Source organism: Seriola lalandi, unplaced genomic scaffold (assembly GCF_002814215.2).
Source record: "Seriola lalandi dorsalis isolate HSWRI2012SDOR001 ecotype SW California unplaced genomic scaffold, Sedor1 jcf7180002052955, whole genome shotgun sequence".
NCBI classification, from domain to species: Eukaryota; Metazoa; Chordata; class Actinopteri; order Carangiformes; family Carangidae; genus Seriola; species Seriola lalandi.
The window spans coordinates 328,044-349,752 of NW_019523508.1; the positions used below are offsets into that span (position 1 = coordinate 328,044).

The 21,709-nt window shown below is 41.0% G+C and overlaps 3 protein-coding genes across 7 annotated transcripts; 2 read left to right on the forward strand and 1 right to left on the reverse strand.

Annotated features, from left to right (window-relative positions):
• Positions 1-2,927: 2,927 nt before the first annotated feature.
• sgk2b (serum/glucocorticoid regulated kinase 2b) lies at positions 2,928-6,440 on the forward strand. 2 transcript variants are annotated; one of them, XM_023400810.2, is made up of 12 exons: positions 2,928-3,151; positions 3,456-3,531; positions 3,633-3,702; positions 3,813-3,838; positions 4,020-4,077; positions 4,165-4,248; positions 4,363-4,494; positions 4,765-4,877; positions 5,251-5,470; positions 5,562-5,717; positions 5,805-5,894; positions 5,988-6,440. In XM_023400810.2, exons 1-12 carry the CDS (start codon positions 3,085-3,087, stop codon positions 6,147-6,149), a joined length of 1,254 nt encoding a protein of 417 aa, XP_023256578.1. In that variant the 5' UTR covers positions 2,928-3,084; the 3' UTR covers positions 6,150-6,440. The 2 variants fall into 2 exon arrangements, with proteins under 2 accessions (XP_023256578.1, XP_087028604.1); XM_087172478.1 differs by having other exon boundaries at positions 2,932-3,151; positions 3,377-3,531.
• A 13-nt stretch (positions 6,441-6,453) lies between these two features.
• Positions 6,454-9,827, reverse strand: LOC111650866 (putative transmembrane protein 244). Of its 2 annotated transcripts, XM_023400811.2 has the most exons (6): positions 9,489-9,827; positions 8,979-9,064; positions 7,413-7,486; positions 7,197-7,322; positions 7,060-7,104; positions 6,454-6,962 (listed from the first exon to the last, which is right to left on the reverse strand). In XM_023400811.2, exons 1-6 carry the CDS (start codon positions 9,519-9,521, stop codon positions 6,868-6,870), a joined length of 459 nt encoding a protein of 152 aa, XP_023256579.1. In that variant the 5' UTR covers positions 9,522-9,827; the 3' UTR covers positions 6,454-6,867. The 2 variants fall into 2 exon arrangements, with proteins under 2 accessions (XP_023256579.1, XP_023256580.1); XM_023400812.2 differs by lacking the exon at positions 8,979-9,064.
• Positions 9,828-10,672: 845 nt separating this feature from the next.
• On the forward strand, positions 10,673-21,336 carry l3mbtl1b (L3MBTL histone methyl-lysine binding protein 1b). 3 transcript variants are annotated; one of them, XM_087172479.1, is made up of 23 exons: positions 10,674-10,849; positions 11,160-11,344; positions 12,322-12,456; positions 12,817-13,012; positions 13,150-13,348; positions 13,450-13,579; positions 13,757-13,808; positions 14,371-14,465; positions 14,573-14,677; positions 14,796-14,931; positions 15,029-15,120; positions 15,237-15,388; positions 15,655-15,758; positions 16,151-16,236; positions 16,341-16,451; positions 16,528-16,642; positions 16,873-16,972; positions 17,655-17,849; positions 18,003-18,104; positions 18,213-18,277; positions 18,379-18,551; positions 18,821-18,883; positions 19,845-21,336. In XM_087172479.1, exons 3-23 carry the CDS (start codon positions 12,346-12,348, stop codon positions 19,971-19,973), a joined length of 2,511 nt encoding a protein of 836 aa, XP_087028605.1. In that variant the 5' UTR covers positions 10,674-10,849; positions 11,160-11,344; positions 12,322-12,345; the 3' UTR covers positions 19,974-21,336. The 3 variants fall into 3 exon arrangements, with proteins under 3 accessions (XP_023256572.2, XP_087028605.1, XP_023256573.1); XM_023400804.2 differs by lacking the exon at positions 11,160-11,344 and having other exon boundaries at positions 10,673-10,849; positions 15,655-15,731; XM_023400805.2 differs by lacking the exon at positions 11,160-11,344.
• The last annotated feature ends 373 nt before the right edge of the window (positions 21,337-21,709 follow it).

Sequence of the window (21,709 nt, forward strand, 5' to 3'; positions counted from 1 at the left end):
AGAGACCGGTTCACTTCAGGGTGGCAGGGGCTCTGGCTCTCCCAACCCACCACCACTGTAACAGAGAGGATCCTCCCCCTGTTGCTGTACCAAGGATCAGCTTTCTGCAACAGTAACCAAGACACCCTGTGCTAACTCTGTCCTGAACCCAGTGGCTCCAAATTTAGACACCATGACACAAGGACAAACCTGGCATTATTTCAGTATCTGCACTTCAAGTCTCATTAATCTGATTCGCACCCGCTTACTCTGATCTCACACTCAATTCCTCTGGCACTCATTTCCAATTTATGAGGATTCTTCATGTTAAACCTTTGGGTTTAATTTATCTTGTGACAAAGCCCAGTCACTCCTTTAATTGCCCATATGTGTATATTACCTATAACATCTTTTGTTTTCACTGAAGCGTGAGATACATTTTGTTCCACTACATCTCTTTCCAAAGAATTTGTTTACGACTAACTGTGCCAAACTCAAGTTCCTATTTCTATTTCCACTTATTATATAATTACATATTCATATAAATTTGCTTATGTAATGTAATCTCATACTTTCCTAGAATGAGTGTAGGAACAGCTTTGATATAAAATGACAGGTCACTATGACTGTATGTGATATGCTGCAGGAGTTTGGTCGTATATCACAGGCATTAAACTGGGTCTGGTTTGGACAGGCCATGCCATTTCTCCAACAGGCTGGGCGGCTGCCACATGACACAGGAAGACACATATAAAGAGTTGTCATGTGCTTGAATGCTGTCATGAATGAACACACGTAGTATAGTTTCCATGACCCATTAACTATCCTTGGCTTCAAGAGGAATGTGTGCTCCATAAAACCCCTCTCATAAAATGGATTTTCTATGTATGCTGGAGTGTGTTTGAAATGCCCCCAAAATGACATAAACCAGTCTGTGAATCTATTATCTATTGCTGATTATACTGTTGATTTATTTTTTGTTGTTAGTCATATAGGCTGACACGCACACACACACACACACACACACACACACACACACACACACACACACACACACACACACACACATGCACACACATATTAATTCAGTAGATGTCCTACTATCAGTGTTGCCACCCACTCACAGACTTACTGGTGGTATGCAGTCCTCCCTCTAACCACCTGTGACTGGAATATGTGAGGAGAAACCCATACCTGTAACAAATACGCCACCAGATACAGAAAGAAAGAAAGAAAGAAAGAAAGAAAGAAAGAAAGAAAGAAAGAAAGAAAGAAAGAAAGCAAGACTTTTTACAAAGTCGTAAAAAAGTTCCCTCGACAAGAAAGTCAGTTGGGTTACTTTGCAGACCGCATGGTCACATGGCACTGTCAGGTCATGAGCGCCCAGTTCCACTTTTCACAGGGGAGCATGAACTCACTATGTTGCCTTCATGTGCCAGCAGCTTGTCACCTAAAGAGCTGAAGTATTTTACAACTTGCTGTGCATTCAGAGACCACACTTTTCACCTTCCCATCCCTCTCTTTTGACTGCAAAAAAATGACACATAATAGTACAGGAGTTCATTTTGCAGGCCTCTTAACACCTATTTTGTCTTTCAAGCACTTATTGAGTCACTGATATATTTCTGACCTGCTCACTTACACTTCAGTCGCATCAGGTAGTGGTCTTCTAACTGAGACTAAATAAGTTCCACATCTGGCCAAAAGGTGCTTTTTGTTACTCTGGTCCTCGCTGGAGATCTTTGACACCTGTTTCCACTTTAAAAAGCAAACAAATATTATTGTTTACAAATATTTCTGTTTCTCAGGCTTTAAGGAACTATATGTGTTCCTTAAATATATGTGTGGACAGTAGTTTATGTCTTACTATACTGCAGTATAGAATTTGATTTATTCATAGTAATTGAATGATATCTCCCAAGAATAAAGATCAATAAATAAAGAAAATGAAAAGTAAATAAAGATAATACTTAAGGTGGGTGAGTGTTTGCATTTGCATTTTAACATAAATACAAATGTTCAAAACTGAAGTTATCAACAATCAGTTACAAAAATCAACTTCAGTACCACCTTCAAATAGGACACCATTTATAGAGCTTTATAAACTGTAATTTATGGATTAATTAATGGTTAATAGATAATTTACTAATGCTTTATAGATCAGTTATAAGCCATTAATAAGAACGATTTTTTTTTCTCTGTGATCTCTTTAGTTCATCAGGGAGACCTCACCAATGGACCGTTTGACCACCTATCATCTGGAAAAGAGCTGCATGACCAGAATCCATTGATAAACTTCTTATTAGCATTTGCAGCTGCAGACGTGATGGACTGAGGTACTTTTTATTAACCATTTACTAACATCCATAATTGCAGGTGACTAAACAACCGGCCAACATATTTGGCCGAAGTCCTGATATACTAATGAGGTACAAAAAGTACCTCAATACTAAGTTCCATGTCCCACCTGACTGAGGTGGCACAAGGCTTGCAGGTCCATGAAGTAACATGTAAGTGCCAAAGCAATGACATTTTTGGGGGGCGATGGGGAGGTGGGAATTTTCTGCAACATAGCATCCCAAAAGGTTTTCTCCTTAATGGCTTATAACCGATCTATAAAGCAGTAGTAAATGATTTATCAACCATTCATAAGTTACATCTTTTAAATAAATTGATGCCTTATCTGAAAGTGGTACCATTTCCAAATGAACTCCCTTTGTTTCCCATTAGATGTTGATTCTGCTGCAAAGCTGCCCTAGTTCTGCTCCTAGACACAGCTCAATACTAAGAATGACTGTCCTAGATTCTGTTCCAGATGCTGACATGGAAAATTTAAGGATGTGGGGGTGAGTGAGCAACTGACTGTCGGCTATGAGCGCACACATCACAATTATGACTTCTCCGAGGGTACGTAAACGCGACATTGCCCGTACTCTGCGTGTGTTTTACGTCAACGGTCTTTAACTGAGTAGCAGGACTCTGGCGGTGTGGGACAAGCGGGACGGCCCTGCTGCAGGACAGTTCGTGTTCACCGGTCACCAACCTGTCCTACCCGCTTTGAAATCTTCACGAAACTTCTCAGTCAGTCAGGCAGCCTTCATCCAGATGACCGTGACTCAAGACCGGCCGATGACCTACTCCAAAATGAGAGGGCTTGTGTCGTTTTTCTCAGGTGAGGTTCAACTAAACCGTTAACTGTAAACTAGTAAATCATACGTCATAGACAGATACAGAGAAGTTTAGTTAGAAAAATCCTGCTACAAGAGACAAAATGAGTATAAAATATCATAGGCCTATTCTAGTGATTAATCAAGGCTTGTTCTCTTTAAAATATAAAAAAGAAAAAAGAAAACATAAACCAAACGTTTGTTTTAATAATATAATACTTTCATTGTAGTATGTTCAAGTCATGAAGCTGACCTACTAAGTAGCCTACATACTGCTGTTGAACTGCTAACCCTCGGCCTGTGTCACAGCTCTGCTCAAGGGGAAGAAAGTTGGCCTCAGTGACCTCTTACACAAACTTGTTTCCAGTCAACAACTCTGCCAACAGTAAGTTAGGAAAAATAATCATTTGTACAACGTATTACTTTGTGTTAGAAAAAAAAAAAACTCCAAGTAACATGTCCTGTTTTTGACCACTTGATCTGAAGCTTGGACACCCAGAAAATCCTGCGGCGACAGAGCAAACTGAGAAAGGAGAAGGACGAGAAAAGCTCTGTGGTGAGTACAGAGAGGAGGTTTTTAAAAGACTGTGCTGAGTGTTGACAGAAGATGAAACCAAATCTGACCTCCTGACCGTTCATGTCCCCCTGTGTCTTCTTTCTCCTCAGAGCTCAGTGAACACAGAAACCTCTCAGTAAGTCATTTTTCCCACTGACAGAAGAAAGCTTTTGCTGTTTTGCTTCATATTACTGTAATAATACATTCATTATAATTAAATTATTAGTGACAGTTGAAGAGTATACCTTATTATGTAGTCCTGTGTATCTTTGTATCACAACGTAGATCTGAATGTTTTCTGTTGCTGTATTAATCAGGATGAAGCCATCAGACTTTGACTACCTCAAAGTTATTGGCAGAGGAAGCTTTGGAAAGGTAGGAGTTGTCTATCCTTGAAGGTGTCTGTTTTTCTTCCAGAGTTTGGTGCTGAAACACTGAATGTCATATTTCAAACTTTTACAGGTGCTGCTCGCAAGACATCGAAAACAAGGAGGCTACTATGCTGTCAAAGTGCTGCAGAAACATATGATTGTCAAGAGGAAAGAGGTTAGAATCTATCTATGAATCTATCTATCTATCTATCTATCTATCTATCTATCTATCATCTATCTATCTATCTATCTTTCTATCTATATACTCACTCTATCTGTGTCTCTGCAGCAGAGGCATGTGATGGTTGAGAGGAGCGTCCTGCTGAAGGGACTGCAACATCCATTCCTGGTGGGACTCCACTTCTCTTTCCAGACCCCAAATACACTCTACTTTGTCCTTGACTATGTAAATGGTGGAGAGGTATGTGACTTCTCTCTGTCAACCCGTTTGATGGTTAATGAAAATTCAAACATAATGTTGTTTTGACTCAGAGTTGGATGTATACATCTCAAGAATAAAAACAACAGAATTAGCTACATACTTCTCAAGACTGTATATATAATTGAATGTTTAAGACGCTACAAAGAAACCAGCAGTCACCAAAACTGGGGTCAACCTGTTGTAACCTCTTTCTCTATGGTTCTGCTGTATGGTATCTGTGTATTTAACCACTCATCTGTTTGTCCTCAGCTTTTCTACCACCTTCAGAGAGACGGATCATTTCCTGAACCCAGATCTGCTTTCTACGCCGCAGAGATGGCTATGGCGCTGGGCTACCTCCACTCTCTTGACATTGTTTACAGGTACATACACGCACATATACATGCATATAGACACAGCGCTGCAGAGACACTCTTCCAAGTTTTTTTATTCTGGTCTTTTTTTAAGCTCACTTTCTTTGCTCATGTTTGATTTAAACATGTTCAGCATGTTTAATTTATCTATGCAGGGAAATCCCAATGAAATGTTCACTTTGAGAGCACTGCATAGAAAATGATTTCACAAAAATACCACCAGCCACCAATGGCCTCCAGCAGCACATTAAAAAGTAAACAGTAAAGAAAAGGAAGGGAAACAAGGGAAAACTGAAAGAAAAACAACAAGATTAGTTAATATAAGTTTTTGCCAGAACCTTTTGACTAAACTAACTTTTATTCCCGTCTGTTTCTCTTCCAGAGACTTGAAACCAGAGAACATCCTGCTGGACAGTGGCGGTCATGTGATGCTGACTGACTTTGGGCTTTGTAAAGAAGGTGTGGCCATAGGTGGGATTATGCATACATTCTGTGGGACTCCTGAGTACCTCGCTCCAGAGGTGCTACAAGGCCACACATATAGTCCAGCAGTGGACTGGTGGGGGCTCGGTGCTGTGCTTTTTGAGATGCTCTATGGACTGGTAAGTAAAGGTGATATAATCTTTTTCCCTTTCATCATCTCACCTTCCTCAGCAGCTTCACCTTACTCCATCTCTCTGTTCTCCCTCTCAGCCTCCATTTTACAACTGCATCAAAGCAGAGATGTTTAAGAACATACTTCACGCACCCCTGCAGCTACGTGGTGGGGTTTCTCAGGCAGCACGCTCACTGTTAGAGGGCTTGCTGGAGAGGGATGTCTCCAAACGCTTAGGGGGAAGCTGGGACTTTGTAAGTGCATACACAAAGCAGAGAGACAAACTGTGATCCACACAAACACACATAACCACAGAGGATCTAATGTTGATGTGTTTGCAGGTGGAGCTGCAGGAACATTCCTTCTTTGCCTCCATCAACTGGGATGACCTCCTGGCCAGGAAAGTGAAGCCCCCGTTCATCCCAAAAGTGGTACGAGTGATTCAGAAACGAGTTGAGAACACTATTGTTTTTAATCAATGCACAGTGTACCTGAGTGTGTGTGTATTCCTCTCTCTGCTCCAGACTGGTCCCTGTGATATCAGCCACATCGACCCCGAGTTCACGCTACAACCTGTCCCTGCCTCCGTAAATGAGCGGTGCCAGGCGGGCGGGGTCAGCGAGGCCTTCCCAGGATTCTCCTTCATGAACCCAACGGAGTACATGGCAGCACAGCTGGTTTCATAACAATGCCAAATCCTCTGGCAGCATGTTTGTTCAAATATTTATTTTTTATGTCATAAATTATTAAATCAAAATCTATTTTTAAACACGAGCAAAAAAAGTCTTCTTACTGTAATGCTGCAATCCACTGTATGTTCCATTGGTTACACTAAATTATATGTATGTATATTTTTGGTACTGTTATTTTAAGTATTGGTATCAGTTCATAATGTGAAATAGGCTGGTCACTATTTCACAAGTCCTTGCAACCTTAATGTGTAAAGGGATGAAACAATAAACACCTAATTCAAGGAATTTTATTGTTTAATACTTAATATTTATATCTTTAAATTATACTTCAAACATGTATTGCAACATTCCCATTCAGCTATTACATTCACAGCTTACAAAGGTACTGTGAATACTTCACAGGCTGCCTTGAAATCCTGCATAGTGACTAAGGCATTGTGCATCACAAGAGAAATACAGTGAACGTCTCCTTCCGGTATTTACATGACAGAATCGGATGGTATTCTGTTGACAACCCTTAAACACAAATCAGACCCAGCGCTGACTTTATGTGTGATGGTGAAACCTTTTTTTAGTGACTGAAAACAGAGAAAGCCCATCACCACGGAGAATCTAATGGGTGTCTCACAGAAGAGAGCATCTGGTCTGATCCTTTCTACTCCACTTCACAAGGCTGTTTCTGAAACAGTTTATTCAGTTACTTGTCTGTGTGTCAGTAGATGCTGAAGGAGGCGTGGCTCTGGTCACTCTGGCAGGTGAAATAAGCTATCAGCTGACCATTGCAGATCATCAGAAACAAGCCGCTACCTATGGAACAACAAAAAGGTAGAGCATTTAAGAGAACTGAGCTCACAAAACTAGATACAATAACTTACAGATAAAGTGCCAGTCATGTTTGTTTTACCCAAAGCCAGCCACCACTGCCACACCATGGGAAACTCCAACATCACTGCAACACAGAAACAAACTATACAGTTTCACAACACATGGAGTAATATGTTTGAGTAATCTGGGTGGATACATTGTTAGATTTCTGCTCACCAAGGCTGGTGATCATTACATGCAGAAGTGTGACAGTGAGGGCGTAGTCCCACACCCGCCTCCTCACCACTGCAGCAAACAAAAGGCCGCTACAAAAGTAGGTGAGCTCCAAGGACAGGAGGTTCACTGAGGGAGACCAACACAGCAGGACAATACATTATCTGTACAAAGTTCACACTCATTGTTTATTATGTTGGCTGCACGAAGTGTGCTCACCCAAGTATTTGGAGTTGGATTCAGCAGGTTCCGTCTTAAAGTCAAATGGAATCAGTCCGTCAAAGTGATCCAACCTAAATGAGGAGAAATTACTTCAGTTGGTGCTCTTGTATTATCTACCTGGCCTCAGGTCAGGGGAGTCTCAATATATAGGCCAGACAATATGGAAAAAGTAATGCAAACACTCCTGAAAGAGATTTTTTTTAAAAAAAGAAATCACCCTGTGTTGTAAACACCAGAGTGATTTTCTGGTAATGTTGGGGCCCTGGAGCAAAAATAAGATGTTGGGCCCCTATTGATCCCCTGTTGCTGCTGCTCTGTGTGCACTGTGTATGTATATCATTACCTTTAAGTACCCATTAAATACAAAGTTCAAACTATGCATGATCCAGTAAAAAAAAGAAAAGAAAAAACAAAACAAAACACTTTCTTCCCTGGTTTATTTTTAGACAGTTTTATTTAATAATATTCACCTTGTAAAGATGACAATAAATAGAGTTAATAAAAGTTTCTAAAAGGCTATTCTGACAGGAGAACCCTCTACAAAAGGGCGTCACATTGAAGGAAAGATGCAGGACACAAAAAAACATTACCATTTACCATTACCAAATTGCAATTCATCAATTTCGGATGTAGAGTGAACCTGCAGCTCTTGGGGATGAGGGTCTGGAAGCTATGATCATCATCACATTAGGTTTCTTGCCTTCTATAGTTTCAATTTGTGTGATTTGTGGTTGTCATTGCAGAATCTGGTAAACATCACAAATTCTGAGACAGTTTATTGATTTATTTATTAGATAACTCTGCAGTTATTTTGATTGATACACTTGAAATTTGGTCACAGATATTTAGTCCTAGAAGTATCAATTAGTAAAAGCACTTGACACGGGAAAATTGACTGCATGAGCGAAACAATATTATATACTGTTAAATATGTACTGCTGATCCATAAATGTGCAACTAGCTGTAGCTGTATAATTTGGTAACTCTATTGTACAGATCATTCAGCTTCCGGTTATTTATTTGAAAGGGAGTGACACCAGTACAAATTAATCTGAAGATTCATGGAAATAACTATGTAATTTGGTAATAATTATAAGAAAAACAGGCACATTGTTCAACTTGTACCCTTCCAATTAATTAATTAGACTGAACTGCTTATGTTACCCAAATATTTTTACAGTCAGTCATTAAGATTTTACTGTAGTTGTCTTTATATTTTCAACTCAACTTATTAAACACAGAAACAACAGTCTCCAAATATCGTCTATAATTTACTATAATTTCTACAAAATGGCCACATATAAATATTTGCTGGTAATTCCAATTAAATTACTGGGAAGTAATATGACCTGTAAAATAAAAGTGTTAAAACCTCTCTTTTTAATTACTTTGTATACTTTTGTTTAATCTGTATGACTATGCCTTATATTGTCACAACATAGTTTATATGAAAAATGTTGGTAAGGAAACTAGTAACTAAGTATGAAATGGGGGGGGGGTGCTTTGAAGAGTATAGCTGTGCTTGCATGTGTGCCTGTGCGCATGCGTGTGAGGGATTCACACCTGAAGGCACCGAAGCACACACTCCCAATCATGTAGAAAAGAGAGTAAAATATGAGCAAACACAGCAGCAGATTGAAGAGCACGGTCTGTGGGATTGAGACAGAGAAGGAGTCATTATTTCACAATACAGTATCTAATCTGTCTAGTAGGCAACACAACATATTCTCAAGGTATAGCAACAATTACCAAACACTAACCTGAAGCTGTATGCAGTCTTACATATTATAGGCTACCAGGCTGCAGGGGGGAGGGATGTGCACTGTAACAGGCAGATAGCGACTCTTATCGCCTGCAAAGCCTGACCTGCTGCATACAGTTTGGATTATGATAAATGGCAAATTATGTATCTGTATATTATTAAAAAAAACAGCTCTTAACACGAGCCTGTCATATCCTCTTCGTTATTTTGTCGCACATGATTTCCCTACAGTCGGTCCCGACTGACAGACTGAGAGTCCACAGAGGCGCCTATTGCAGGTTAAATCATGACACAGTATCTTGTCCTCTTACCTTCGAGTCGACCGCTTTGCCTTTGAATGCCATCTCATGGTTTGTGCTTGATGTTAATACAACAAAAATAATCCAGGCTGCAGCAGGCTGAACGACCCGGTTAATCCCTCAGAAACTGGACTTCTCCTGCCATCTAGCGACAAACGCAAGACACGAAGCAGCGCCGCCGCTTTTACAGCCGAGCCTGAACTCATTTCACCTCGTATCAAGGCGGCCTTTGTTGACTGAAATAAAGACTTTTCTCAACATCTACCTGTTAACCAGCAACAGAATTCATAGTTGTGGATATTGTAGCAATTTTGAGCTTCGGGTGCTATCTGTTTTCAGAAAATTGAAGGAGAAAACGGCGAAATCTGTACCGTATTATTACCGGAGAAACCATAGCCGCCCTATGTGGGAGGGATTGAATACTGCAGGTTAGCTGGAGATAATTTGGGTTGAATATTTAGTATATGGACCAACAGCGACCCAACAAATACTTAACACCAAGCAGACAAGGAATAAGTGCCCTATAGTAATTACGTGATTGACTTTAAATGGAATAGCTGTCACATTAAAATCATAAACCATACATCAAGTAGCGTTGAAGTGCCTTAAGAGGTGGTACCACAGTAAAACGTCGCAGGAGATTCTTTGCTGATGAATGCCAGTTAAAATATAATCTCATTGTCGCAATTAAACATATTAGACGTAGTGCTTCGATAATGTTAGATACGGATAAACGGAATGAGTGTATTTATTTTGCCCGACTTCCCTTAACGTTGCTGTTTTTTCACATTTTAGCCCACATAACTCTAGATGTGTATAAAGAGCCAAATCAGTCCGGACTCTAGTGCAGCGACGTGTACGCGTGGTTTTGCTTGAAACTGTTACTTCGAGTGATTTTTACAGGCCTGAGTATTTAATCCTACACTTGTACACTGGCGCTTACAAACTGATTATCGCCTGTTCTCGGGTGGTGTGTTCATAAACCGGCCGTCAAACGGTCGTAGACGGTTGTAAACCGAGGAGCAAACAGCCGGTTTTTCGCCACAGATGAACCGGACGCTCCTGGACGCTAATGAGACAGACTGCGGTCCCTGCGCTCCGCTGATACACACTCGTACTTCTTATGTGGGGGGGGGGCACTTCTGAGGCTGCTACGGCCAAAGGCTGAAACATGACCCCCAGTCCGTTGGTAGTATTGGTTATATCGGCAGTGAACTGAGTTTTGGGCGTGTTATGAGTGCACACAGGCCTGGTATTGACCACCGATAGTGTACTGAACTTTTCCGAGACCCAAAGTTGTCAGGCAGCGCATCTTACACGCATGCGCACCCCTCTTCTATCCAGCTCTAAATAAGAGTTAAAACAGAAACGAGGTGAGTTCCACATTTTTAAACAATACGGGCGCTAATACTCATTTATTGCACTTAACAGTGGCGAAATTTGAAAAACCGACCTTCGTTTTGCCAATTGGGGTTAGTTCTCATTATTTCCACTCTGATTTAAAACGGCGAGAATAAATCGTTTTTTTCAAGTTTCTATTGAAGAAATTAATCAAGCAACAATGTTGAAGCTCGTAACAGGAGCGTCGTGTTATTGCGAGTGTGTGCGATGTTCTGCGAAACGTTAGCGTTTGGTAAAATGCATTTTCCTATTGTTATTAACCGGGAAACTTATTTATTACAGATTGTCCTTAGCTGGCTGCATCCAGTCACAATGCTACGGCTAGCCGTGAAGCTATCCTCCGTTCAGCTGGACGGAGTGGAGCTAGCTGACTGTTAGCTTCATGTCAGCGCTAGCTAGCAACCTGGGCTGACATTCCGTGACAAGGGGAAAGTGAAGAAAATAACCAGAGTGAAGGAAAACACCAAGTCAGGAAATTACACAGCATGCATTTGGTTTTGTTCGACGCATAGCGGCTTTGCATGATTTGTTTAAATTGGTAACTTGAGTAATTTACATAGTTTAAACGTGTTGGTGGCCTCTTCCTATGCTCCGCCATTTTGTATAAGACGAATGCTAATCATGGGCGCTCTTACATACACTTTATTTATGGACAGAATAAAACTGAGGTATGAGGTGCAAAGTCAAACTTAATCAAGATCCATTAGCTCGGGCTTTTGTTTACTTTTCACATGGTTATGGCCACCGTGCAAACAGAAAATACCACCTTAATTCATTGTTGATCATGCGTCAACACTAAAACGTTATATCATAATATTAGTCGAATTGAAACGTTTTTAAGTTTGGCCAGTCAGTGCACAAAACAGTGTTCTCCTTAAAATTGATAAAGAAATAACCCTCTCACTTGTTCATGGCCAGGCAAACAGCCGGTTTTAAGAGATACTGTTAAAACAAGGAAAAGATGAACTTGTGTGGTTAACTTAAAGTTGAGACATCTTTCCTCATGTTTGTCAATGATCTTGATGAAGATTTACCCTAATGAGGCCGTTTGTGCATGTATTTCCCGGTTAGTTGACCAGCAAAACAATATTATTATTGACTGTTTTGTCTGAAATCGAAGTGCATGGTGTATCCTGCAAGCCAGCACACAGTCGCCATCTGGCGGTGATGCTGCGCGATGCTGTTTACAAGTGCAGGAAGAAACTGCATTTGTAGTTGGGAGCACATTGTAGGTAAAACACTAGCCCGTCGGAAGGGGGGGGGGGTCTGCTTCACAGTGATACTCACACGCAGTCAACGCAATAGACACTAAACAGTGTCTTAATTAAAGTCAATGCTGTGGACTGAACCTATTTATTTCACCTGTGTTATATCTCTTGGAGATTTGAAATGCTTTTGTGCCAATATATGACAGCGTTTTTTTATCTGACTTATGTTTTTGCAGGTTGGGGATATTAGAGGAGTGGGAATGACTGACACTCCACCCAGTGATGGCCCCTCCCAGGGAGCGGAGTTTGACATGATGGGTGCTCTGGACTGGAAGGATGGTATCGCGACGCTGCCAGGCAGCGACATCAGGGTACGAGAGATTTGTTTTTGTTCTTGTCCATTCTTCAGTATTTAAATGTTAATATAGCTCTGAATACACTCAGATTTGTAAGAGCAGGGTTTCATGCAATGTTTCATAGCAGAGGTGAGCTACCTTGAAGTAAAGACCACATCTGCAAGCATCATAGACGATTAACTTGTTGTTAAAGACTAAATGTAAACCTTCAAGGGAAAAAGAGAAGAAATGCCAATGTTAAGGAGTGTGTATTGCTTAGGCAGTCATTTGGAGACAAGCTGAATGAGGATCATGGTGGCTTACCACCTCGGCTCTGCAGTTTCCTTTGAGGAAACCTGATGAGCATATCTGTTTTTCTTCCTTTGTGTCTTTCAGTTCCGCATGACAGAGTTTGGGACTCTTGAGATTGTCACAGACCTAGAGGTCAAAGGGCAGGTGGCAGAGCCTAACCGTGAGACCTTGGACCCAGCTCCCTCTCACACTCCCACCCCTCCCCCGGAGGGCCAATCACAGACCGGCATAGCCAAAGCTCCAGCCAATCAGAGTCAGCCAGGGTCGTCCCAAGGCAAAAGTATGACAGCACGTGTTTAACCCTTACAACACTGTTATAATAAAGAATTGCAGTGATTATTTTTAATGCTCTACCCATGTTTTGTACAGTGAACAGCTTCAGTTTCATCCCCTTTCTTCTTCTTCTCTGTCCTCTAGCGCCTGGTCCTGTGCTTCTGTCTTTAGAGGAGGGCCCCAGTGTGGAGGTTGGTCCCAGTGTTGAAGTTGGCTCTAATGCTGACATGGGCCCAAATGGGGAGCTGTCAAGGTGCCGGGCCTGTGGTGGCCGTGTTTCCCGGGATGCCCTCTTTCAGGGTAAATTCTGTAGCTCCATTTGTGCACAGCCCTCCAGCGGCAGGTAAAACCCCACACTTTGTATTCTCCGATGCCTTTTCATTGTTCAGATTATTTTGGTTTGTAATTTCGCCACAAGCCAAATCTTTCTTTTTTTTTTTAAAGATCGTCTCCAGGGGAAGCGCGGGAGAGTCAAGCAGTGGAAGGAGAGAGACTTGGTAAACGTGTGCGCAAAAAGAGGAAGATCTACATGGATTCTGGTGACGAAGAGGAAGACAACCAAGAGGAACCAGAGGTAAGGAGGAGGATTCTCTTAGGTTTCGTCACCACTGTTGTTATCTTCCAGAGCTACTGGCCCACTCAAGTGTTTAGAACTGTTTTTGTAAACAAGATATCTTCTTCTTATTCTTATCATTCATCTTTGCTTATGGTGTTGATTATTGATATGTTTCATTCAATTCACCTTTTGTAGGAAAAGGCCAAGACTACCAAAGGCAGGAGAGGTGCCAAAATTGCAAAACTGGGTATGTTATACTGCTACCACTGTAAGGGGAAGGAAGGATGGAGAGAGTTGTTTTCCTGTCTCTGTCTCTACATCCTATGGAAATCTGTAAATCTCTGACATTGTTGCCTAAATTCAAGGCCTTAAAGAGTCTTCGACACATCTAAAAACAATGTCGCAGTTTGTTGTTGCACTGAACTGGAGAAAAAATAACCCAGTAGTGAAGACTGTCCTCTGATGTATCACCAGTAACTTTGTTTTCGAATATTAGATTAGATAAACATTAGTCTTATTTTGTAATTGACATTTAAATGTCTTAATTCTAATTTAACGCTGCGTCTCTAAGTGTGATAGTCGACAAGAATGAATGAGAGCTGATATATACTGGGTTATTTTCTACATATTAATATTATGAGCAATTTCACATGTACGTGAAGTATATAGTTATAAATACATTTTTTTCACTAATTATCTGGTGAATTTTCATGCCACGATTTAAGAAACTGTCAAATAATACTTTAAACTGGGTGACGAGGCATATACCGTATGAATGATGTTTTTGTTTTTTTTTGGCCTATCCTCAGTGACTGCCCCTCCCAATAAGAAGCGGGCATGGAGCTGGCCTGCTTACCTTGAAGAGGAGAGGGCAATCTCTGCTCCTGTTAAACTATTTAAAGAGGTATAATTCTGTACATACACCTGCCACCTTAATGTTGTTTAGTATAACCAGATATTTATTTTTGTTTATCCAATGTGTGAAACTGATCTGGGCTGTGATGTTCGCAGCACCAGTCGTTTCCTCAGAGCCGGAACAGTTTTAAGGTGGGGATGAAGCTGGAGGGACTGGACCCGTCTCACCCGTCTCTGTTCTGTGTGCTCTCTGTTGCAGAGGTACGGGTGCTAATGGTTTTTTACGAAGAGCGTGTATGTCTTTATCTCTGTTTATAATAAGGAATATCACACTGTTTATTTGACCTGAATATGTCCCCGGTGTCTCTTTGCCTCGCAGATCCAAGGTTACAGGGTAAGGCTTCACTTTGATGGTTACCCAGAATGCTATGACTTCTGGGCCAACGCTGACTCGTGGGATATGAAACCAGCTGGCTGGTGTGAGAAGAATGGACACAAGTTATTGTTGCCTAAAGGTAGCCATGTGATTTTACAAATAAATAAAAAAACATTGGCTATGAAACATTTTTGTAAATATTAGTGGCAAATTTCATGACAAAGTTTGTCTTCTAGGTTGTAAAGATGGAGAGTTTAATTGGAGCATGTATGTGAAGAACTGTAGGGGTCAACTTGCTCCAAAACACCTTTTCAAGAGCCTAAACACAGTGAGTATTAACCACACAACCGCACTCTGAAACCATCAGATGGTTATTTCATTCAGGGGCTTTCTATGCATTGTGTATACAAAGGCTAAATATGTATTTTCATTTTTTTCTTTCAGTCTGTGACTCCATCTGGATTTAGAGCAGGAATGAAGTTGGAGGCAGTCGACAGGAAGAACCCTTCGTTGATCTGTGTAGCAACCATTGCTGCTGTTGTCGACAACCGCCTGCTCATTCATTTTGACAACTGGGATGATACATATGATTACTGGTGAGAGCCTGGTCTAAGACTGAAAGAACAAGGTGATCTGAAGATATTCCCTAGTCCACTTCGAGCTCTGCTGTAGCTAGAAATCAAATGAAATCATCTGGAGCAAAACATCTGTACGCCTTCTTAGCGATGCTGCTATAGTGTGGGTAGGAAAATAGGTACTGGAAATAAATGTGATAAGGTTTGGGAATTGAACAAAATTCCTGGAAAAGTAGGAAAAATACACATTTCATGCATGCGTTCACCTGCATATTGTGTTGTGGAAGGTGCGATGCCAGCAGTCCATATATCCATCCTGTGGGGTACTGCGAAGAGGCTGAGCTAACTCTGACCACGCCAGCTGGTAAGACACAGACCAAGACACATGTGGGTCAGTATAAACTACTTTAATATACTGTAGGGCCCAATTAATGTAGGATTTAACACTGTCAGATAGTCACTAATCAAGATTTAGATTCTATTGATAAAGCTGATTCTTCTAACTTGTGCTATAGATGTATTTTTCTATAGAAAGTATTCTACATTTTTGTAGTATTTTCCAAATTGTGTTACTACTGCAAGAAAGAAATGAGACAAAACTCTTCTTAAGCAAATATATTAAGCTAATTTTATAGTGCTGGTGAAATGCATGCTGCTGTTGCTTCCTGTGGATGACCAGATTGTTTCTATTGTTTAAGCTATGAGAACATATTAGTGTCTGTGTTAATGTGGACTGTCTTCACTGATGATGGATCTAATGAGTCTTTTATTTCATCTCCTTAGAATATAAGCAACCGAAGAGTTTCTCATGGGAGAAATACCTGGAAGAGACAGGCACACAGGCAGCTCCTGCTCGGGCTTTCAAACCAGTATGATTTACACACACACAAATACAAGTACATCAAACTTTATAGTGATGTATGCGCTGCAGTAGCCTGTATAAAGTCATGTGATTTTTATTATGTGTTTTCAGCGACCTCTACATGGCTTCCAGATTGGGATGAAAGTGGAAGCTGTTGATAAGAGGAACCCCATGCTCATCCGTGTTGCAACTATATCAAACACAGAGGACCACCGACTGAAGGTACGACATGTCGCCTCGTCAAGATGGTCTTTGACTCGACTCAGCTCGTGTCTAATTTGCTGGTTTTCTCATCTAGATCCATTTTGATGGCTGGAGTTCAGAGTACGATTACTGGGTGGAGACAGACTGCCCTGATCTGCACCCTGTAGGGTGGTGTCAGAAAACAGGACACCCACTACAGTACCCTAACGGTGAGACACACATCTGTCCTGCATTCTACTCAGTGAGGTCAGTCAAGGTTTCTTAGGAGAGGGATCCAAAATTGTAATTTCAACAGATGAGTCAGCAGAGTTTGTCTCTGCCTTCATTTAACTTCTGGATGTGGTGGTGGGAGGAATCTATAATGAATTCAAAATGGAAATGGTCTTGCAGTTGTTTGCATAGTTTTATTAACACTCCCTTGTGTGTGTGTATATTCCAGGCTCCAGTGATTTATTGACTGCCCCAGGACAAGGATGTCCTACCCCAGGATGCAACGGGGTTGGCCACATCAGAGGACCTCGCTATGGGACCCACTACACGTCAGTACCATATACCCAGTTTTGTGCTGTCACAGTCTCCTGTTCTTTTCTTACTCTGTTTCACATTACTTCCCCATTTTCATTTCATATGGTGTATAAATATTTTCCACCCCCCTTTATCACGGTGAATATATTATACATGAGTTTTTGTCTCAGTGAAGTCAACTACTTTTACCTCATGCACCTCGTAATGATGCAGTCCTACTTTTAAATAATTTAAAAAATAAATTTAAATCTCAATTTTTGAAAGTGATCCAAATTTTTTTACTTTTCATTTTCCATTGGTACTGCTCTTAACAGCGGTTTAATGAGAATTATTTTCAGATCATTAACGTTTCATGTCTATATATTTTATCAGTATGAATGCAATAACTACAGGAGTAGAAGATAGTGTTTCAGTTTGACTGTGTTCTTAAATGTCATTTGTACTTGTGTGGGCTGCTCGTAGTGTAAGTGTGTGTGTGTGTGTGTGTGTGTTGTGTGTGTGTGTGTGTGTGTGTGTGTGTGTGTGGGAGTTTTGAGTCTTTAAGGTGTTTTTTTGTTTGTTTTTTTTTTAAGCTGCTTTTCCTTCCTATTTCTCAAACCCTATTTAATTGTCTCATTCACAGCTATAGAATGAATGTTTTTCTTTGAAAGGTTCGTTTAATGCCAGGGTAAAGTTTGTGTGTCTTCATGTGTGCAGTCAGGTGAGCTGCCCTTACTCTGAGATGAATCTAAACAAGGAGGGCTTGCTGCCAGACCGCCTCAGTGGAGAACGACCTCTCACCCTGAGCGGTCCACATCCTCGTGGGCGACGTCCTGATCCTCACACGAACACTACGACACAGACCTCCTCAACGCCCGAGCATCCTGAAGGAGCCGAGGACTCCCAGAACAGGTTTGAGGCTGAACATGTACAAAAACAACACTTTACAAAAACAGCATGATCACTAAAACAGCCACTAACACTCCCAGGAGGACTCCTATCAGTGTTTTGCATGCAACTCTATCCAGTGGTCAGTACCTGAGAGGGGCTTATCTGTGTTGCTAGGAAACCGGCGACAGTGGAAGCTGAGCGTTTAGGGCGCAACAACCAGCCCGATCCACCGAGTGGAGCCAGTGAGCAGGGCCACAATGGAACAAGGCCTAAACGGTACCTGTCATGAAACCATCGCAAGAAACTGCTGCAGAAGTTCAGTACAGAGGATGTTGGCGTGTGTTATCGACTACCTTCTAATTTGTATGTTGATGTCTCCTTCAGGACTGCTCCAGTTCCTAAATACCTGAAAATGCACTATGTTAAAGAGGAGATTGGAGACAGTAAAGGTACGTGTGAATGTGTGTAAAATGGGATGAGATTAAATATGTAAATCACCACCTCACCCCCACTGACTGCTGCCTTTCCTCCTCCTCTTCCCTCTCCTCAGCCTCTCCAGATGCCATCTCTCTCCAGCAGGCCCTCCACGAGTCTGTGTTCTCCCCCGGCATCTCTGCCTCCCCCCCCCACCGGGTGGCTCTCTGCTGGGACAAACACTGCCAGCTGCTGCCTGAGGTCCTGGGGCTGACTGCCAAGAGAGTGGCCACTTGGAGTGCTGAGGAGGTCAGACATGCTTACTCGCTCACACATGAAAAGCAGACATTCTCCTCATTCACTTACCCAACATGAAGGCACCTAGTTGTTTAGAGAAACTGCATGAATTATCAAGTAGAGCTGTGGTGCTTTCTTTCTGCCTGCCAGGTAATCAACTGAGATTCAATGAAGACTTATAAACCACTTTGATCAGTAAATAAACATTTACTAACTGGAGTATTATATTTGGCAGTCTGTCTGGAGGTATTCTCTGTATGTTGTCTCTTTTTGTTCATCAGGTGGCCAGTTTTGTCAAAGGACTCCCTGGATGCAAAGAACATGCTGCTACATTTAAAACAGAGGTGAGCACTTCATAACTATCTCCAATTTCAATCTAGTGACATTAATCGATTCAGTGTGTGCTGCTGCCATCTGTATTTGGTCCTCTGTCTGACATAAAGCAAACAAATAAAAGCCTGACGTGTCTACACATAGTGTGTTTGCTGTGCAGACGCGTGTAATTTTATGCAGTTCCACTGTGTTTTTCTTTTGCAATTTGCATACATTTTCATATCACGAAGGCATTTCTGAAAAATGTGATTTTAAAAACACTTGATTCACAACTTCTGCAGTTTTAAAGTTACCAAACGATTCATATATCAAAAATCTTTGAAGATATACAGTCAATTCACATTTCCCCATCAAGCCTAGTATGATTATTTAAGGTTTTAATTATATATTGAAATTCATTACAGCCCAAGAAATGCACAAGTGTTGATATGCCTCCATTCACTCTGATTATATCTGTAACAATTCTTGAAGATCAACAAGTTTTTCATATGATTTAAGTCATCTAAAAGTTCTACCAGTCAGCATCAGTGTGCACAGCAACCACATGTATTTTCGCAAGATTTTTATTCACAATATTTTCTGTGTTCAGGTTTGAAACAAACCTTTTGTTGTTTTATTAAAAGGGGACAGAGAGTTAGCAACTAGCCAGTGAACAGTGCGGAACATTTAACCACTAAACAGCCAGACATTTTCCCTCAGGAGTTGGTAGAGACCAAAAACAGCTGAAGCTGAGACAATATGGCTTAGATTCATCAGATGGACAGAAACACGACTCCAAATGAATGATAATGTTGCTTTGTAACTGCTGGATGTATAAATGAGTAACTGTCAAAAAGGTTAATGAATTAAAAGATGGTTAATATGAATCAGCAGTTTCAGCTAAAAGAATCTTGGGATTTCAGTTAAAAGTATCCGACTCTGTATTAGTCTGTAAAAACAGTGATATGGAGCTGAATCTTTTTTTCTCTTTAGCAAATAGATGGCGAGGCCTTCCTGTTACTCACCCAAGCGGACATTGTCAAGATCCTTTCAATCAAGTTGGGACCTGCCCTGAAGATTTTCAACTCCATCCTCATGTTGAAGAACGCCGATGAAGAGTAAGACTTGACTCCACGAGGAATCGTTCCCTCCTCACAGGTCCCTCAGCTCCGGTTTCATCGACACTCAGCTAAAGACATTTGACAAAATCAACCTGAATGAGCTTAATCGGTCGATCTCTGCGACGACGCAGCTACAGAACAGGAAGAAGAGGAAGCCATCATCTCAAAAAAAACGTCCATCTCCCCGTTTCCTCTCCTCTCTCTGTGATGGACACCACTGTTCAACCTGAGGGAGAGTTTTACATGATACCATGAGGATTCCTTAACTTATGTTGTGTTTGTTTACTGAATCATTAAAAAAAAAAAAACTACAGCACCTTTAAGGCTTCTTAACATTGTACAGTTTATGAATTGGATTTAGTGTCTTGATTCAGTTGCATTTGCATTCTTGTTTTATTTGAACTGTAATGAAATGGTGCTTGAGCTCAGAGCAGATGGAACAAGTGTGATTGTTGCTTTTTATTCAGCAACAGAAAATTTTTTTAAAGCTGCAAAATACAATCGTGAGGTGGTGAGAGGTTTTTAAATGTGAAACCCAGTGGAGCAAAAGCACTATGTAGTTCAGCTTGTCTCCTCTAGATGGAGAACATGGGCCGCTCCTCAGGCCCAAAGGCAAGAGAGGTTGGTTAGTTTGGTTGACTGAAGCTTAGATTGAGTGGGGGATGGTTAAAATTGTGTGTCTGTGTGCGTGTGTCCAGATGTGACCAAGTGTGTTTGAGAAATGAGGATGTAATTTTCCACCAGCCCGTTTGCGTTGCTTTACTGGTCGGGATTGTTTTGTGACGAGCAGGGCTAAGGGCTAATTGTTGAATCAAGGAAACTTGCAGTCTTTTAAGGTGGAATGAAACTATGAACCAGCTCTGTTTGTATCTATCTGCTTTTATGGGGAATGGCACATGAATATGAATGTTTAAAAAAAAAACAAACAAAAAAAAAACTGCTTTTAGTTGTTTCGTTGATATTGATCATCTTGTTTGGTTCAAATAACCTCGTCATTCACCTTGTAAATAGTATACAGCTACAAAAGGACTGTCCTTGCTTCCTACAAGGGTTTACTCCTGCTTGGTTATGCAAAGCCTTGACATCGGTCTCCAGGGAAGGACATTGTGACAGTGAACTGAAAAAATGAGCCTCAATTCATACAGAGATTTTGAGAAAAGAAACAATGTCAAGTCAGTGTCTTTGTAAATCAATGTGCACTTCAGCAAGTTGGAATGTGTACATCAGCAACTGTTTATATGCAAACAGCTTTTATTTATGTATTCTAATTTAAGGGGTAATGGTACGCTGTCCTGGCTCCGAGGTAGCTGTGGCTGTTTGACGGAATGTGTGAATGGGTGAAAATAAATGAGATGCACACCTCCTTCTGTCCTCAACTGACCTGAGTCATTTCACCACACACAGACACGCAAACACATGGTCTGAAACTATAGTCTTTATCTCTACATTGTTGTATTTTCAATGGTGGAAAACGCATTCACTCTCAAGTACTCCACTTAATTAATTTTTTAGGTACAAAAGTTTTATAAAACAGTCACATCTAAGGGTTCACCTACGAGCTTTTTCTGGAGCTTTTTACCAAATCATGGATTTCAAAAGCAAATGGAGTTTCCTCAGTTTTTATGATGACAGATCTGTTGACATGAGCTAGTATCTGTTGAAGTTAAATTGACAGCACTTTTAGGACATGTAATCTGTGTTGGGTTAAAAGCAATTTTGTACTGCATTTAAAAGCAA

Bases quoted from the DNA above. Each gene is read 5' to 3' on its own strand.
- l3mbtl1b (XM_087172479.1), top strand. From the start codon at position 12,346: ATGACTGACACTCCACCCAGTGATGGCCCCTCCCAGGGAGCGGAGTTT. The intron at 14,932-15,028 runs GTAGCCATGTGA...TTTGTCTTCTAG, and splicing joins CAAGTTATTGTTGCCTAAAG to GTTGTAAAGATGGAGAGTTT. The intron at 18,278-18,378 runs GTACGTGTGAAT...CCCTCTCCTCAG, and splicing joins GGAGATTGGAGACAGTAAAG to CCTCTCCAGATGCCATCTCT.
- LOC111650866 (XM_023400811.2), bottom strand. From the start codon at position 9,521: ATGGCATTCAAAGGCAAAGCGGTCGACTCGAAG. The intron at 7,487-8,978 runs GTGTGAATCCCT...CTCCTCATTTAG, and splicing joins GTGTGCTTCGGTGCCTTCAG to GTTGGATCACTTTGACGGAC. The intron at 7,323-7,412 runs GTGAGCACACTT...GGTCTCCCTCAG, and splicing joins ATCCAACTCCAAATACTTGG to TGAACCTCCTGTCCTTGGAG.
- sgk2b (XM_023400810.2), top strand. From the start codon at position 3,085: ATGACCGTGACTCAAGACCGGCCGATGACCTACTCCAAAATGAGAGGG. The intron at 4,249-4,362 runs GTTAGAATCTAT...GTGTCTCTGCAG, and splicing joins TGATTGTCAAGAGGAAAGAG to CAGAGGCATGTGATGGTTGA. The intron at 5,471-5,561 runs GTAAGTAAAGGT...TCTCCCTCTCAG, and splicing joins TTGAGATGCTCTATGGACTG to CCTCCATTTTACAACTGCAT.